General features: G+C 37.4%; 2 protein-coding genes across 2 annotated transcripts in view; one reads left to right on the forward strand and one right to left on the reverse strand.

The window, feature by feature from the left end:
- The window catches only part of LOC115689618 (ubiquitin-NEDD8-like protein RUB2), a 91,018-nt gene that overhangs the window by 26,158 nt on the left and 45,816 nt on the right, over positions 1-19,044 (reverse strand). The window lies entirely within an intron of this gene.
- LOC115689643 (probable LRR receptor-like serine/threonine-protein kinase At1g56140) lies at positions 1,783-12,146 on the forward strand. Its single transcript, XM_030615765.2, has 24 exons — positions 1,783-1,988; positions 2,722-2,902; positions 2,977-3,048; positions 3,281-3,352; positions 3,457-3,528; positions 3,683-3,754; positions 4,245-4,316; positions 4,418-4,489; positions 4,665-4,736; positions 4,832-4,903; positions 4,970-5,041; positions 5,488-5,559; positions 5,650-5,715; positions 6,124-6,186; positions 6,405-6,449; positions 7,331-7,395; positions 8,384-8,757; positions 8,841-9,039; positions 9,114-9,278; positions 9,593-9,711; positions 10,500-10,710; positions 10,924-11,155; positions 11,262-11,412; positions 11,564-12,146. Exons 1-24 carry the CDS (start codon positions 1,880-1,882, stop codon positions 11,945-11,947), a joined length of 3,084 nt encoding a protein of 1,027 aa, XP_030471625.2. The 5' UTR covers positions 1,783-1,879; the 3' UTR covers positions 11,948-12,146.

The raw sequence follows: 19,044 nt of genomic DNA on the forward strand, positions 1-19,044 counted from the left end.
TTACCATGAAGAAAAGAGAGAGGGTTCTTTGGATTCTTGATCTGCAAGCAGCCATTAGGCTTTGAAAGCATCATATCATGAGGAATGAAAATCAAAGCACGTCGTGTGTCGAGATTGAACATGGAGAGAGGAGGCTGCGCGGGAGGCATCGAGTTGGTGCGAGAGAATGACCAACGCTAGGCTTTAAATAAAACCACTAGCCAAACAAAATTCAGTTTTTTCCCCAAGAGAAAATGCGTTAAGGTGGGTGTGGCTATTTTCGTATTCCACTTGCCAACTGAGTTCATAGTGGTCAATATGTATCCGCAAATTTACAGGGAGAGGGGCAACATGGCAAGTGGAAGTGGGAACTTGTCATATGAAATTAAGATAAACATCTAAGATATGCTTTCATACGCTATTCCAATCATGAATCACGTCTTCTTTTTTTAATATCAAGCGGAGTCAAGTCAGTCTCAATTAAGATCTTATGTGCATATATAAATGAAAAGAAGGTTTCATCTCATTTTGTATGGCAACTAGCAATCGTGGGAACTATCGACTATGTATCGGCATAACGGTTAATTGTCAAGACAACCTTAAAAAGAAAAACCCAAACGAGAGATGCAATACTATATTGATAGCATTTGCAAACGTCCCCCTATAGTTCTCTGTCGTCAGTCTTTCCTCATGTTTGTGGTTGTCCCTTCACATTTTCATTAGCATGGACCCTCGTTATATCTCTAAAATTTCCGATTCCAGATTCAAAAATCTTCATTCCTTGTACATCTAGTTCGGAACAAAGTAAATATTGACTTGCAGCCGCTAGGATGAATCGGTCAATTCTAGGCATCCATGCTGACCTTACAAAATGAAATCGAAAAGACCCCCCTTATCTTTCTTTTTTGATTTCGCCGCCCTCCCCCACATCAACAGATGCCTCCACCAAACCATGGAAGGTCACGAAGTCTAATCATCACGCATTAAAATATCATACAATGCATTTGGACAAAATGAAACAATTCGCCGTCATCACAAGGTCGAGACTTCGAACGCTACAGATGATGTTAGCCTCCGCAAGTCGCAATACTTTTTGTCCTTTTTTTCTGTTTTTTTTAATATTCTCCTTTTTTAAGCATGATGCCTAGAAAAGAGTAGAGAACAATTCAAATTACAAGATGCCTAGAAAAGAGTAAACGAAGTAATGGTGACTTTATCAGTATCTTAAAATGGCGGTTCCAAAATATATAATGAGGGTGTACTACGTAATTCCACAATTTCGTGCATCGAGAAGACGTTTTCAATAGGATTACTCAACTTTTCTGAATTAAAGATTAGAAACTCCCAATAAAGAAATATAACCGGCGGAACAAATCACAGAAAATGAGACTCTTTTTTTTTTTTTTTTTTGGTAAGGTAAGTAGTATATTAACTTTTCAACACGCAATTTACAAGAGGAGTTGCCGAACACAAAAATCTCGTACCTGAGGCAACACAAATGCGACTCTTCTTTTCTCTTCGGTGGTAACAAAAATTTTACTCTTCTAATAAGAAAGCGTCTCGAAGTGTAAAACGACCATGAAACATTTGAGCAGGGAATAGCTTAAGCCAATTTCTCATCCGCAGTCATCAACGAGAATTCTCAAAGGCTGATTATAAAAATTGTACAGCTCGAGAATTTGTTGAAGGTAAGTAAAAGAGGAAGGGCCCTTTCAGATTTTATATATATATATATTCCAAAATGGTTCTTCATCATCGTGTAGAATAGAAAAATAGTCACCATAACATATGATCTTCCAGACGCCACTGTCCACGGCTTATCTTGGAGAAGTTGGTCAGACTTGACATGATGGCTCTCAAGCTCTGAGGATCTCTCTCTCTCTCTCTCTCTGGTTGAACTATGGCAAATTCGAGGGTGATCTTGGCCTTGCATGTAGCAGCGTGCGTACTACTTGCAGATGTCGCTCGTGCTCAGAACCAAACGCAAGCTACGACTGACCCTTCTGAAGGTACGAACAAACCCTCTTCCTCTCTGTGCGTGCTTGTGTGTTTTTCATTTTTTAGTTTGTTATTCTTGAGAGTGCCGATGATCATCAGTATCCTTCCTAATAATGAAAATCATCTCCTTCTTGAATTATGATTAAAATCGAAGCTATATAAGCACTTCAAACACCTTTCCTTTGGGAGGTGTCCTCTTAGTGGCCCACCCCCCATATCAACCTCACGTCTCATATTCAAAAATGACCCTCAATTCTCGAATATATCTTCTTTCATATACCGACACAGAGTTCTTTTTAAAACATCATGATGATCTTTTTTCATAGCCTTTCGCCAACTTATGATTACCTCTTTTTATAATCTAGACATCATTTTCTTATGGGACTGCAAAGACGTGGATGGTTCCTCTTTCACCTTGTTATGTCGATTCGATCCATGTGGAACTCACTTTTGTTTGATGACTTGTAAAATAATCTTTAATCTTAAGATATTGAGTATCAAGAAAGCAAAATTGATTAACTTAAAACCATATTGTCCGGGAAATGTAAAAATAGTACTCCGTATGAGCGGCTGTCCTCGTTTATACAATTTAACTGGATGGACAGCATGGGAATACCAGTAGCATCACTTGCACTTAATCTTCTAAATCACTCTCCATTTATGTTTGATAAGAATCGAGCACCGATGCGTTTAGTTTAAGCGTGAAGCTAAACAAGTGAGTCGATGATGGTGATGTGAATGCAGTGGCGATTCTGAACTCGATATGGTCAAAATGGGGACTCACTTCTCAGTCGCCAACGTGGAACATAAGTGGAGAGCCATGCAGCGGAGCCGCCATCGACTCGACCACCTTCGACACTTACAACCCTTTCATCAAATGCGACTGCTCCTTCAATAATTCCACCACTTGCCACATTACCCAGCTGTACGTATCAAGAGTATCACGCCCACCATGTGTGTGTCTCATCTCATGTCCGGGTGGTTTTTCTTTGGTCGCAGCAAGGTTTACGCAATGAGCGTTGCTGGTCCTATCCCAGATGAATTGTGGAAATTGACTTACCTTTTCAATCTGTATGTATTGTTCTTGTTCCCTTTCTCTCTTTCTTCGTAGTTTCTCATTTCCCTGGAGTTTTTAAGGTGTGCCATGTGTCATGCCTTGTAATGTAGCTACGTTCAGTTCATGCCTGTCTACGCAACACTATATGCCCTCAATTGCTGAAGCTCCGCATTGATTTTTACACACCAAGGTTTAAGACCTTATGGAGTTTTCAGTTGTTCTAATAGTATTATGCACTTTACACAGGAACTTGGGCCAAAATCTCTTAACTGGTTCCTTACCTCCATCCATTGGCAACCTAACTCGCATGCAGTACCTGTGAGCACAACTCAATTCTAGTCTAAAAATTTATACGAGTTCTCTGCTCCTTATTTAAGCATTTTTCTTTCTTTCCTGATGCTTACTCTGCTGATTTACTTCAGGAGTGTGGGCATCAATGCATTATCAGGGGAGCTTCCACCGCAACTTGGGTTGCTTACAGAGCTATTATCATTGTAAGTAACAGTTGCAGAACAGGATCCGTAATGTCAAGCAGAAGGATTCAACTGCATTAGGTCCACTGGATGCTCAGACTAATTTTCAATGAAAATTGGCTTGCAAAAAGATATAATGGAAAGAGTGAATCTGACGACTAGTTTGATGTTGTAGGTCCTTTAGCACCAATAACTTCAATGGCTCTCTGCCAACTGAGCTTGGAAATCTGTCCAAATTGCAGCAAATGTAAGTCCTACCTGCTTAACATTCTTAAACATGGATTTTTCTTTTTAAAATATTTGCAGGTATTGGAGTTTGGCAGAGGCCAGTTTTGTCGAAATAGGTGGCAAACGGACTTAGTAAATGTTTTCTTGCATCCTTTCAAATTGATTAGCTTCTTTTAACCTTTCTGACTTGCAGTAGCATGTTGTTGTTACTATCATTCTGCCCATCTTCACATAGCCTAACCCTTATGCCTCTATTTCATTTTCACTGTCATCCTCTTGTTGACATTTCAACTACTAGAGACTCCCGCAATGTTTGGCTGTGTACTTTCTGGGTGTAGACCCTCTCAAATCTCATGGATGTTGTGTAATGTTCCGCGACACTGGGTCACCCTCTCCTCTTGGCATCACTTCTGATTTCAAACTATTCAAAAGGACAAACTATTGAGTTATTTGAGTTGCGTTAAATTAATAAAATTCCCTTGGGCTGATAAAAATTACTTATCGTGCAGTTACATTGATAGTTCCGGAGTCAGTGGTGAGATTCCGTCAACATTTTCCAAGCTTAAAAATCTTAACACAGTGTAAGTGCTTCATTCCTCCTTTGATACTCTGAGAAAAAAACTGCTAACAGTAAAAGCTTTGTTATAGAATTTCTCAGGAGAAATACTTTTTCCGGTTGCAGGTGGGCATCGGATAACAACCTCACTGGCAATATACCAGAATTCATAGGAAATTGGTCACAGCTTACACAGTTGTAAGGCAATTTATATGTTTGTTATTCAGACTATGACTGTCTACCTTTCACAACAGTTTGTAGGCTCTGAAAATTGAAATTCGACCAATTAAATAGCATTAACTCTGTATTATGTTATCATTGTGCAATATCTGATGAATTTTTCCAATTTTTCCTTAATTTATTTCGTTTATAGGATTCTTCAAGGAAATTCTTTCGAAGGTCCAATTCCTTCAACATTTTCCAATTTAACTGCTCTAAAAGACTTGTGAGTGGAGTCATGTACTTTCTGTCTCTATGGTTGTAAAAACCAACTTACCACAGCCTTGAACAAACTGACAATGAGTCGACTCCATAATGCAGGAGAATAAGTGATGTATCTAATGGGAGCTCTTCACTGGAATTCATCAGGAATATGAAGAATCTGTCTATTCTGTAAGACTGAATTTCTTTTCCTTTCTTTTTCTCTCATGCGAAATGGGCTTACCGAATTGTTTTCAGGATACTGAGGAATAACAACATCTCGGATTCTCTCCCATCAGATTTTGCAGGATACCAGAGTTTATCTCAGCTGTAAGTTGTTGTTCTTGGCTAGAGATTGATTGAATATGTGCCGAAGCGTTTCTTAATGCGTCCACTTTACTTATCTTCAACCTGGATATAGGTTGTTGCCATTTGCACGACTTAGAAGCAATATTTGGAGGGATGAATTTGTGAACTTCACTAATGGTATACAATAGTAGTTACTAAATGAATAGTACTTACTTGATATTATCTGGTTGGTCATACTTAGGTTAAAGACCATCTTGAGCCCTAATTAATAGTCCAGTACTGCAAAGGAGCATTTGCCTCCATGACTCTTCTATAAACTTCATTTGACAAATATTATATTCATTGGGTATCAAGATGTTTTTTACATGTGATCAGCTCGATTTTCCCAAAGGCATTATGTTTTATTTAAACATGTATATGTTATTTACTCGATTTATAGTAACTTTGTTGCATCTGTATTGCACCAGGGACTTAAGCTTCAACAAGTTAACTGGACAGATTCCGAACTCCCTTTTCAATTTGAGCTCGCTCACTTACTTGTAATGTACCTCTTCCGGATAATCGTATATGTTCCTTTCAATAAGTTTTCTTTGTTAATGCTTTGCAAATCTCTTTGCTTCATTTCTCAGGTTTCTTGGAAATAATAGTTTGAATGGCACACTTCCTGAACAGAAAACTACATCTCTTCTTAACATGTAAGAACACCTGAAAGATCTCCTTTGCCTGATAGCCATAATGATGCTCAAAACTGTCACTGATCAATTGAAAAGAACATGGTGGATTATGTACAAGTTTTTAGGGGCATTCGTGGAGTTTGAATGCAACGGGAATGTGTACTCAAAGTATTCTATTTTCTGTCTTTGGTTGAAGGTCAGAATGAGGATATAGCTACTTGAATATATTTTTCTCCTTTTCCCCTTCACAGCTAACTCGGTACTATAAATAGTTCTGGCAAAGTCAGCTTCTATTTGATGCCTGGGAACATTGAGAACATAGTCAACCTTTTGTTGTTTGACATATCACAGGATGCTATTTGATACTCAAAGACTCCTACCATATTGGTTAACTAACTTGATAACATCTTCATCGTGTCATTTTTACAGAGATGTGTCGTACAATAACTTGATGGGAAGCTTTCCTTCTTGGGTCAGCAATGATTTACAACTGTATGTGATTTCTGTTATTCGAAGAATGATAATTGATACTTTTTAGTTGTATATCTTATCGCAAGGAATCTTCTTTTGCCCATTATTAATAATTTCATTACCCTTGAGGGATGCTATATTGTACTTGAAGTCATTTTCTAGCTTCAGGATGAGCTATAGGTGTTCCAATCTTATGGGGAGACTCACGATCACATTGTTTCTCCTGATGCATTTTGCAGTAATCTGGTTGGCAACAACTTCACATTGGACAACTCTAACAGTAGGTAATTTCCCTGGTGACTTTTTGCTTATAAAGCTTGAGTGATCATAGACAGTAATAATTCAATAGAGAACCGTTGGCTAATGTGTCCTCGGATTTGGCTTGAATGCCTACCTCGCTTTACAAGGATAATCACTGATCCCACCCTGCTAGGAAATCTGGATGTTTAAATATGAAATTTGTCCTTTGTCATACAAATTTCATTAATTGAGATTATAGATGCATGTAAGTTTGTGCTTATACTCACTCTCTCATTTGGTTGCTAAATCTACTGCCAGGAACGAATATAAATCGCTTAAACGACTGTCATCAACAGAACTATAATAACTAGCAATTTCATATGATTGTTCTTATTCATATTCCATTGTGGATGTCAGTAGTTTGTATAAATACTGAAGCAACAGTTTTGCCATCTATTTCATTAATCAGCAATTCTGCGAAACTCAGTATTAGTATTCACTAGAAAAGGCGTACAGTTCGAACTATGACTTGGAGATGCTATCACTGTGTCAATGATTGAAAATTTTTTAGCATTTAATAAGCAATTGCATCATCCATGAAGGACTTGAATGTTTGGTGAAAGTCATAAAATGTCATTCAAATGGAAAATGCATTTCCAAAATGTGAAGCGGTACACCCTCATTAAGTGGGAAAATAACAATTGATAATTGCATGGGATAGGATGTAAAGGTTCGTGATGACTAAAAGTTGATCCTTTGAGTTTAATTCCAAAAAATAGATGCGTCTATACGACTAGAAGAATCCTTTTATACCCTTCGGTCATACAACCAGCGACTTGCTATAGAAGTATCTGCTTTTGATTAACCTATAAGTACATAACTGCCATACTGGTCAACTGAGTAAACATTTCTACTTTTGTCTTAGCATACTTCCTTCAGGATTAAACTGTCTTCAACAGAATTTTCCTTGCAATCGCGGGACTGGAATCTGTAAGTGCATGTAATCTTTTCCCTTTATATGCTTTTTATTATTGAATGCTTCAACAAGAGGCGGACAGGAAATCATATATACAGTTACTTAAGTGTTATGCTTGCTTGCATCCCGATACATGAAGTGCATGGTAACTCTAATGTTGTAGAACACAGAATGGTCAAACTAGTTTCTTCCAATAAGTTAGATTAGGGGTAGTTCAGTGGCAACGAGAAGGAAAAATTGAGGTTCAAGTTGGTATGCTAGGTTTTTCTTTAGAAAAGGGGATCCATGATTTATGTTTCATCGCTCGTTTCTTTTCTGTTTGTTGTGAGAAGTATATAGAATGATTCTGATTCTTTCTTTTTCTGTTGATTCTTTCCGATCGAGATATATGGATCCATCGATCAGTGTGGCTAAGTAATGAATCCATTATCGTTTCATCAGGGAAATGCCATCTTTTTCTCAACAATGTCTTTGTTATTTGATCCAATAACCTTCCAGTTTTTCAAAAACCCTCACATGATGCTGAACATGCAAGGTTGTTTGATCCATTAAATACATCTATTTAGAATTTTACTCTCTCCATCTGCGAAGGGCCTAAGTAATTCAGTCTCTGGTCCAGGGTATAATAGGCAGATTTGGCAGGCTGCCTTTATATTCAATACTTGCCTCTCTAGGTTCCCCTTTATCTGGTTTTTTGATTTCCCTAGAAAGGAGCTTACTTCATTTCCATCATGACTTTGTGGGTCTCTTCACTAGATTGTGAAAGAACTAATTTATTATCATATTTACAACTGTGTATTAAGATGCTATGAGACAGAGTGTTGGAAGTAAGTTTTGAATATAAGCATGTGCCATTTAGATATTTAAGTTGAATCGGGCTAAATTATGGAATTATAGAATGTACAAAATGCATGTGCTGTGGCAGATAATTCTGTCCATTATGTAGACGGAAGTACCTTTCCTAAACTTATCATGATCTGCTCTTTTATGTTTGTCATGCAGACTATAATTTTGCAGTTAAATGCGGTGGCCCTCAGATTATTTCGTCCAGTAATATTGTATATGAGAGGGATAATAACACTCTTGGTCCTGCTACCTACTTTGTGACCGATACAGAGAGATGGGCAGTGACCAATGTTGGTTATTTCACGGGAAACAACAATCCCGCTTATAAAGCTTCCACGCTTTCCCAGTTCACAAACACTTTAGACTCGGAGCTGTTCCAGACTGCACGGCTCTCTGCTTCCTCTTTACGATACTATGGATTAGGACTGGAGAATGGAAACTACAATGTCACTCTCCAGTTTGCTGAAATACAAATCCTGAATACTGGATGGCAAAGTCTTGGGAGGCGTCTTTTTGATGTATACATACAGGTAGGGCCGTATTTTGACAAGCATTTTTTTTTAAACCTAGAAAGTTCACAATCAACTACCCATGCCACTTATGCTTGTTTCAGGGAAACCTTGTTGCAAAGGATTTCGACATACGAAAAGAGGCAGGTGGTGCCTCTCTTACAGCTGTTCAAAAAGTGTATCAGGCTCAGGTAACAGCAAACTACCTTGAAATACACTTTTTTTGGGCTGGAAAAGGGACTTGCTGTGTACCAAATCAAGCCACATATGGTCCTTTGGTTTCAGCCATTAGTGCTATTCCAGGTACTATGATAAAAACTTGCTTGTATTCCTAGCCCCATATTTGTAAGTTTACTTAATTGGCAGAATTTGTACAGACTTCATACCCACTGTCAGTAACAATCCCCCAACCAGCAAAAAGGATCGTACTGGTTTGATTGTTGGAGTTACTACTGGAGTTGGAGTGGTCGGCTTGGTGGCTGCTCTCCTTGTCTTCTATCTTGTTCGGAGAAGGAAAATGGCTCGCATGATTGAAGACCAAGGTAAACCCCACTCAGATATTTACAATAGATTCCTCATGATAACTTTCCTGTCTGTAATTTTCTATGCTAATTATGTTTTTGCATTAGAAGATGAACACTGTGTTCTGCGGAGGTAAAAAGAATGAGAAATTTCTACATCGTAATGCCACTGTTCTTAAAAGCTTTTGAGTTCAATGCCCACTGGTGGTAGGATGTTGAATTTTCTTGTTTTCTAGTTGAAGTTAAATTTCATGAACGCATTTTGATTTTTCTGGCTGCCTAATTTAAGCGGCTAATATGTTTCTGAAACTAATCTGCATTATTGTGTCTTACAGAGTTCTTTGGCATCGACACTAGACCTTACACTTTCAGCTATGCAGAACTAAAGGCTGCTACAGATGACTTCAATCCCAATAACAAGCTTGGGGAGGGTGGATTTGGCCCTGTTTTCAAGGTTCGTTGTAATTCGTTGGATAACGCAAAAAAGTAAATGTAGATGCAGCGATGTCACAAGTGAATGTAATGGCAGAATTGAAGTGCTTGGCTGCTTGCAAATGCTGATCTTATCACTATAGCTTCCTCAACAATAGCTGATCTAATCTTAGCTTGTCATAAGAACTAAGTCGATGCTTTATCTTTCTGAAAGTGTTTCTTCGAGAAAGAACGGAAAAAGAGGAGAAACTCATTGCTAAAGGTTACCGAAATTATGGTTTCCATACCTAGGACCAAAAAGAGGAAGGTTTATGGTTTCCGTGTGCTGCTTGACCTAAATTCCAGTATTTTCTCCGTCCCGGAAAGAAACACCCTCCTCACTTATGTCATTTTCCTTTTTTAGGCAATCATCCTTTGGCTTTGGAGGATGGCTGTAATAGATCCTAAATTACGTCCAGGAAAGAAAGTAATCCAATGAATAGCATCAACCCATCCGTGGATAATATAACTAAATGTTGAAACGTGCGGTTTTAAGTAACTAATGAATGGACAATTTTCTTGGTTATGTTTGCTAGGGTCCAGACTGTATAAACATGATATAGGTTGATCCGTCCTTCATTTGTTATCTATATATTAATACATTGTACTTCTAGAAGATGAGTTCTTTGGCATTTTTTGATAATCCGACTTATGTGGAGCTCCCGGATAGTCTAGTAACTGGAGTATACATTGCCATGCTAATCACATTTTTGGTCTTAAAATGGCTAATGATTTTTTACATTGAAGAACTGACTGTATCAATGACAACAGGGAACACTCAATGATGGGAGAGTGATTGCTGTTAAGCAACTATCTGTATCATCCCACCAGGGAAAAAATCAATTCGTGGCAGAGATTGCCACTATATCTGCAGTGCAACACCGCAACCTTGTTAAACTGTATGGATGCTGCATTGATGCAGATAATCGGCTTCTTGTTTATGAGTATCTGGAGAACAAGAGTCTTGACCAGGCAATGTTTGGTACGTGACAGAATCTTCACCTCAATAGTGTCTTTTGTCATGTAAATACATATTTAACGCACGAACCATGGAAAAGTTACAAAACAAGTGGGCAGGTTCATAATTTGCAAACTAAAGTTAAGAACAATGCCATGTTAAAAACTCTTTCAAATTGCCATATATTTTGATTAGCAGTGACGCTTGGACTTATGATATAGTGCTTCCACGGTGCAGGACAAAGAAGCTTGAGTCTTGATTGGGCAACACGGTATGATATCTGTCTGGGTATTGCGAGGGGTCTAGCATATCTTCATGAGGAGTCAAGGCTGAGAATCGTGCATAGGGATGTGAAGGCAAGTAATATTCTGCTGGACTCTGATCTCACACCTAAAATATCAGACTTTGGTTTGGCTAAACTTTATGATGATAAGAAGACCCATATAAGCACTCGTGTGGCGGGAACCATGTAAGCTCCATGTTCTTCTGTCACATGCACACAGAGCGACATTTATTAGTTCACTGACGCATACAGTTGCTAAAACACTAATTCTGCTTTCCCATTGCTTTTGTAGTGGATATCTTGCTCCCGAGTATGCAATGCGTGGCCACCTTACAGAGAAGGCTGATGTGTTTGCGTTTGGAGTAGTGGCTCTAGAGGTTGTCAGTGGAAGGCCAAATTCAGACCCTAGCTTGGAAGAAGCAAAAAAATATCTTCTTGAATGGGTACACGCTTGAACATTGTCCCACTTGTTCATTTGTTTATGGCCATTTAAGAAGGAAACATCGTTCTCTTTCTTCCTTCTGTTCTCCCCTTTAAATTCTGTCTATGAGGTTGCCTGAATACATCTCTGTCACTTTTTTTCCTGCTTCTCAGGCTTGGAACTTGCACGAAATCAACCGCGTTGTTGAGATAGTTGATTCTAGATTATCAGAGTTCCATGGAGAAGAAGCAAAACGCATGGTTGCAATAGCGCTCTTGTGCACTCAAACATCGCCAGCGCTGAGACCACCAATGTCCCGTGTGGTGGCAATGCTCTCTGGAGATATTGAAGTGCCAGCCGTGTCGACGAGGCCAGGCTACTTGACTGATTGGAGATTTGATGATACCACTAGCTTTTTGACTGAGAATACAGATATGAGCACAGACAAGAGCCCTCACAACCCAGCGTCCACAGCAATTACTGTAGACGGTACAAATCTTTCACCGGTAATTGCTGTTACACCCATGCTTGATGAGATCATCGGAGAAGGTAGGTGAATATGGTTTACCTGGACGGAAATCCGCTACATCCATGTCAGGCTTCATCCGTTGATTACGCTCACATTTTGTATTGTAGTTAATTACTAGAACATGCATATGAATTTCCTATAATAAGATGACTCTCCCTGTCAATGATTTTGCTATTATGAAAAAGTTGTGGAATAAAGCTGTACAAATTGTCAATTTTGCTGGTAAATTTGCAAAGTACCAATTCACAACCCAAGAGAACATTAACCGGTTCACCTCCGCAAGTGTCTAGTTGAATTGCGAATGACTTCTATGATTTCGTTTCGAAACTTGCAAGAAAAAGCGCATCATTAATCACATCTTTCTACCAGCTGAGAATCCTCCGATCCAAATAGAACTCATTTATTCCTTACCGAAAAAAGAAGAAGAAAGATTCGGGTAAATGCTTAAACAAGCTTGAATTTTCCGAGGAGCATAGACTGCATTTTCTGACAATTCTCAAATGATACTACTATCAATATAAGTTTGCTAATCACACTGTACTCGGTTTCTGCGTCGTTTGCTTTTGCCCCGTTTGTGGGTCAAGTTTATACATTGGGCATCACAATTACAATACACCAATCAAGGGTGACTCCGCGAGTTCTTCGGGCAACTTTGGTGCTCTCTCTCCAATCTCCAAACCACATGCAAAGCTTAAGTTGCTGCATGAAAACCATTCTGGTTCTGTCTAACTGGTTTTTGTCGAGAATCGTTTTGATTAAACCTGTTTGGTAACGCAATTTTATTTTTCTATTTCGGGACAAGTTTGCTTCCAAAACGATTCGAAACCAGAAATGAGAACAAAAAAAGTTGGTTTTTCATTTCGGAACAAAAGTGAGAACCATTTCCGAGGAATTCATTTTCTTCAACATACATATTCATATGGAAGTCACGATCTTTGAGGTGAGAAAAAAAGCAAAAAATCAAAAATTTCAAAACTTAACAGAATGATTTAGACCTGGCTACCCACTTTCAATGAAATTTAAATTTTTAGGTACCGAAAAAATAAATAAAACTAAAAATTTCAAAATTTCACAAAATGGCTTAGAAAACCTATGACCACCCACTTTGAGCAAAATTTAATTTTTTAGTTGCCAAAAAAATAAAAATTCTAAAATTTAAAAACTTCAAGAATATCTTAGAATACCCGTGGTCACTCAATTTGAGCGAAATTTTATTTTTTAGATGCCGAAAAAATAAAAAAAAGCAAAAATTAAAAATTTCAAAACTTCGCAGAATGGCTTACAATACTTGTGGCCATCCACTTTAAGTGAAATTTAAATTTTTTAGGTGCCGAAAAAAATATAAAAATAAAAATGTCAAAACTTCACAGAATAGCTTAAAATAATGTGGCCATCCATTTTGAGGGAAATTTAAATTTTTTATATGCCAAAAAAATAAAAATAAGCAAAAAAGTAAAAATTTCAAAACTTTACGAATGGCTTAAAATACTTGGCCACCCACTTTAAAGCGAAATTTTATTTTTTAGGTGCCAAAAAATAAAAAAAGAAAAAAAGAAAAATTTCAAAACTTCATGGAATAGCTTAAAATACCGTGGCCATCCACTTTGAGTGAAATTTAAATTTTTTTATATGCCAAAAAAATAAAAATAAGCAAAAAGTAAAAATTTCAAAACTTACGTAATCGCTTAAAATACCCCGCCACCCACTTTGAACGAAATTTTATTTTTTAGGTGCCGAAAAAAAATAAAAAAATAAAAAAAAAAAAATTTCAAAACTTCACAAAATGGCTTAGAATACCCGGCCATCCACTTTAAGCGAAATTTAAATTTTTTAGGTCTAAAAAAAATAAAAAATAAAAAATAAAAACTTCACATAATGCTTAGAATACCGGCCACCCATTTTGAGTGAAATTTAATTTTTTAGGTGTCAAAAAAAAATAAAAATAAGCAAAAAGAAAAATTTTCAAAACTTCACAGAGTGGCTTAGAATACATGTGGCCATCCACTTTGAGTGAAATTTAATTTTCTTTAGGAACAAAAAAATCAAAAAAAATAAAAATACCATTTGGGCATCTAAAAAAATTAAATTTTACTCAAAGTGGGTGGCTAGAGGTATTGTAAGTCATTCCGTGAAGTTTTGAAATTTTTGATTTTTTATGTTTTTTTCACCTAAAAATTTAAATTTCACTCAAAGTGGATGGCCACATGTATTCTAAGTCATTCATGAAGTTTTGAAATTTTTGATTTTTTTTTTTTTTTCACCTCCAAAATTAAAATTTCACTCAAAGTGGGTGGCACAGTATTCTAAGCCATTATGTAAAGTTTTGAAATTTTTGAGTTTTTGAATTTTTTTGGGCACCTTAAAAATTTAAATTTCACTCAAAGTGGGTGGCACACATGTATTCTAAACTATTCTTTGAAGTTTTGAAATTTTTGATTTTTGATTTTTTGGGCACCTAAAAATTTAAATTTCACTAAAAGTGGGTGGCCACTGGTATTCTAAGCAATTCTGTGAAGTTTTGAAATTTTTGATTTCTTGATTTTTTTGAAAAATTCAACAAATTTCCTATTTTCCCGAAATCTAAATTTTTTTATTTTCTCGACATTTTGATGATTTTTTCTGGAATTTTTCAAATTTTTGGGATTTTCTGAATTTTTTTAAAGATTTTTATGAATTTTTCGGATTTTTTATTATTTTTATTCCATTTCTAAAAACTGGAATTTTGTTCCTGGAAATAGAATTTTCTTGTTTATCAAACGGGTTTTTATTTCGGAAATATAAATTTTGTCTTGTTATCAAACGGGTTTTCTAGAAATAGAAATTTTTGTCATTATCAAACGGGTTTTTTCTCGAACTCATCCGCGAACCAGAAATAAAAATCTATTTCTGGTTCGGAACTCATTCCGAATGAATGGTTATCATTCGCTACTTAAATATCCAAGGACGACTGTCATCCCGCTTGTTTGCACAGTGCCTCAATTATCAGCCACTGTATACCCCAGAGGGGGCAAAAAACAAGTGGTCGATGCTTTTCCTCTAAAGCATTAACTTCCGGAATTTATTTAGGGGAGCAGATTATAAACTCGTGCTTCATCATCACCCTTCATCTAGTCTGAGTGGTCGATGTTAGTTTCAGATTTTTTGTCACATACCATTGTAGGAAATGATAGTAATGTAACGTGATAACGACTACAATAAATTACTCCTGTTTGCCTCATGAGACGATAACATAGGATGATCTTCCTTTAATGCGATTGTCTTAGTCTGTTCTCCGCATTTCCATTGGTGTGACTCGTGAGCAGCTGAAGAAACATGGGAGCAGTGACAATCGATTCTTTTGAAGTCTGATGCATGAAAGTGTAAGTTATTTCTCAGCATAAAATTTCATCAACATAGTGCAATTGCATTGAGATAAGATGCAATCAGCGTTGCTTCCCCCCCTCTCCCACAACCCCACACCCCCACCCCCCCCCCCCCCCAAGGATATTTTAGTTTGTTCCATTTTTTAGTGTCTTGAGATTCCTTTTCAGTCGAATCATGGTCCCCAGATGTGCTTTTACACGTAGGAGTTCGAAATCCAAAGGCTGAATGAGTATAAAGAACCAAATGTTTTCAGGGGTATGAACACTTTCACATCTAACAAGACAAGACATAAGTCCCTCGCCTATCTTCAAGGAATGCAGGAGAGGACAATAGTTACTTCTTTGTTGTCGAAAACATTCAGTGTACAGGTGATCTCCCAGTTCTGAGATGCAGTATCATTGTCCTTGTTGTGATATAAACATCAATTGTGGGACAAAGCTTCCACCAAGAACTCATAAAATCTTTGTCCTTTTCTTTTCCCAGATATCTTCTACTAAAATGACTTCCTCTGATAGAAAGTGGACTTAATTTCTCAAACTTTTTAGCTGTCTCAAAGTTTGAAAGTATTTTGATGGAAAGGCTGGTGGATTGGATTGGGCAATTGCCCCTGCTGCCATCTCATCGGCCATAAAGAACATACATGTCAGAATCACAGATTCGGCCCCAGCACCTTTGTTGTCAAAAACATTCAGTGTACAGGTGATGTCCCAGTTCTAAGGAGGCTGCCTTGACCGCTCTCGAAAGTCAGCCACAATAATTAGAATCACTGAGGCAAGTTGTATACTCTGAGGCTGAAATCTGTTTAAAGTGTGTGTGAGTATTCGCACTAAGCAATAACTGACTCTTATTCTCATTCATGTTCAGGATTATGAAGTGAGGAGATTTCCTAGGTAAAATTCTGGCTGAAATTGGTTTGTGCATTCGGTTTAAGGCAGGGTTCATTCTTTATATTTGCAGAGATTGTATGCTACTTTTTGTCACTATATTTATTGCTAAAAAGCTGTCTGAAATCCGATATATGTCATTGTCAAATGGCAACAGTGCAATCGCAATTTCAGGTTGATTGGGTTAAAAAACTAATAGAAGAAGCAGAGGTGGTTGCTGTACCAGGTTGTGGATCCTTCCACTCAAACACGCTAGATGAGGTTGGCGCTGATAATTTCTATCATAACAAATTTATCAGGTTTGCTTTCTGTAAAAGTGATGATACATTAGCTGCTGCTGCACAAAATCTGCGAGAGTTCGTAAATAGAGCAGGTGCCTTTGATAGCAAGTGTAAAGTGCTAAGTTGTCTGAAGCCTGTCAGTTGAGAATTGTAAAATTTATTAATGTCTCTTCTGGAAATCTTCCAAGCATGGGACACATTACAATAGAGCTCTTGACCTTCAGCCTGCTCAAGTTAGTAACTTAGTAGTAATCAGTCACTAATCCTGTTTTAAATTTATATCTAGTATGCCAGAAATCACCTTAAGAAAGGAAATAAATGAATATTTTGTGATATGGGTTTTTGTCTAGCCAGTATCGTTCTTTCATGTCTGAGCTACAAGCCTACAGGTGCACCAGTTGGCATCTTAAACTGAATTAAAAAGTGCAGCAGTTGAACTCTTGAACTAAATTAAACTTCTCTCACTTTTTCGTTGGAAAGTAACTCAACTGTACTAGAAGAGAGAAACCAAATAGCTTGAATTGCAGATTCAGGCCGGGTACAAGTGCAGACAGCAGCAACACAATTAAATGGAATGGCCCGTTTACGGATATTATTGGCAACAGAGTTACTCTAGGACTGATGCAACTGCGGGGTGTATTATGGTGGGAAAACCCAATTAACTTTGCTTAAGGACTTTCTCTAATGATGTACGTAGTCTGGGTATCGGAAAACACTGATAATTGTTCTTTATCTGCCAAAAAACTTACTAATTTACTCTCTTTATTGCAAACTAGCTTCAATTAGACTAGTCTTACAGGTAATAGCAGGGAATGTTTAAGACCTCCTAAACCTGGTTTCTAGTAGGTAGATTACAACAGCTGGTCAAGCAGAAGATACTTGAGGGCATCAGCTCTGAGTCGTGGGTTGGCTTTATCTGTGTTTGGCCATGCTAGACATTCTACACTATTTCTTTAAACCTGCATGACTATTCCTGTCACTGAGAGAGGAAGCTCAGAATCTCGGGCAGTGTAACTAATCATCTGTCTTGATCAATCTGTCTAAATGGATAGATGCTCTTTCAACATGTTGAGGTCATAATTAGCCAATCGCTTAATTTGATTTAGTTATGGTTTAGAGGATGAGCCTCGCAGGCACAAAACGCATAACAAAATAACCCACCATCAATGAACTCGTTACTGCAAACTGTGGATCGAAACCTACTATGACTGAGGCATACTGCTTGATCATGAATGAATTTGGTTCGCAGCTTGTTCAAAAACTCTGATGTCACCTAAATAACGGGGAATCAATCAATCCATCCACATTCAGTTGGGTATGAAATTGTCTGGCTTCTTGACCCCATTACATAATCTTGGAAACACAATATGAGAAACAAAACAGGTGAAAAACTGAGATGTTTCTTATTATGTCAGGGTCATTTTTTCTCCACTCGGTCAATTTAAAACTCTATTTTTTTCACGGAAAATGAATAATTTTAAAAAAAAATTTCCCAAAAATTAATTGCTTGAAATAATTAATTAATGAATAATATTTTTATTATCAACAACAATTTATGTCCGAACATTTTCGTGGATGATGAAAATATTTTTCGTTCATTCACTTTTGTGAGCAATACAAGCGATCATTTTAAGAGGATATTTTTCAAATTGATCATTTTTTGCAAAACAAACGGAGCTGAAAGAGAAAACGACGTTCGAATCACCGGTTACCACAAAAGAAAAGAGAAAGGATTCTCTGGATTCGAGATTGAATATGGAGAGAGAGAGAGAGAGAGAGAGAGAGAGAGAGAGAGCCATCTGTTTCCAAGAGTGAACACGTTGACGTGAAGGTCGCTGCTTTCTATGATTCCACTTGCCCACTGGGTTCATACCGGGTCATATATATCGGAAAATTCAAGAAAGTTCATGTTGAAGTGCAGGTAGTGGTCCGTACAGGTTGATATTTTCTCCTTCATCCGCTATTCCAATCATGAATCTAATAAGTCTTCTTTTGTTTTTTTCACATCGAGCGGAGTCAACCTCAATTAAAATATTGTTCGTGCATATGAATAAAAAGAAGTTTTCATCTCATTTTGGATGGAAACTAACAAATTGTGAAAAATATATATCTGCTATACGATTAATGGTCAAGACAATAAAAAAAAAAATCAAGGCGAAAGAAGCAATACTGTATCAATGAGAGAATATTCAAGGGATTCTTATCTACTTTGATTATGTCATGACATTTACAAATCTCCCTATGACAGTTTCAGTTGTTAAGTCTTTTCTCGTGTTCGTGGTTATACCTTGACATTTTCATACGCATCGGCCCTTATTTTCTCCCTAAAATTTCCCATTCTAGATTCAACAATATCTTCTCTCCTTTCACATCTAATAGCAAATGAAGTAGATGTTGATATGCCACCACTTGGGTGGATGAATCCGTCAATTCGAGACGTCCATGTTGACCTTAGAAAATGGAATTGGAAAGACCCCTTATCTTTCCCTTTGCCTTCCCCGCCACACCACCACCAAACACCACCCCACCCACCCCCCCAGCCAAATATCAGCAAATGCCACTATCAAACCATGCAAGGTCAACAAGTCTGATTATTA

Source organism: Syzygium oleosum, unplaced genomic scaffold (assembly GCF_021117445.2).
Source record: "Syzygium oleosum isolate NSW1041296 unplaced genomic scaffold, Sole_v2.1 Sole_v2.51, whole genome shotgun sequence".
Classification (NCBI taxonomy): Eukaryota; Viridiplantae; Streptophyta; class Magnoliopsida; order Myrtales; family Myrtaceae; genus Syzygium; species Syzygium oleosum.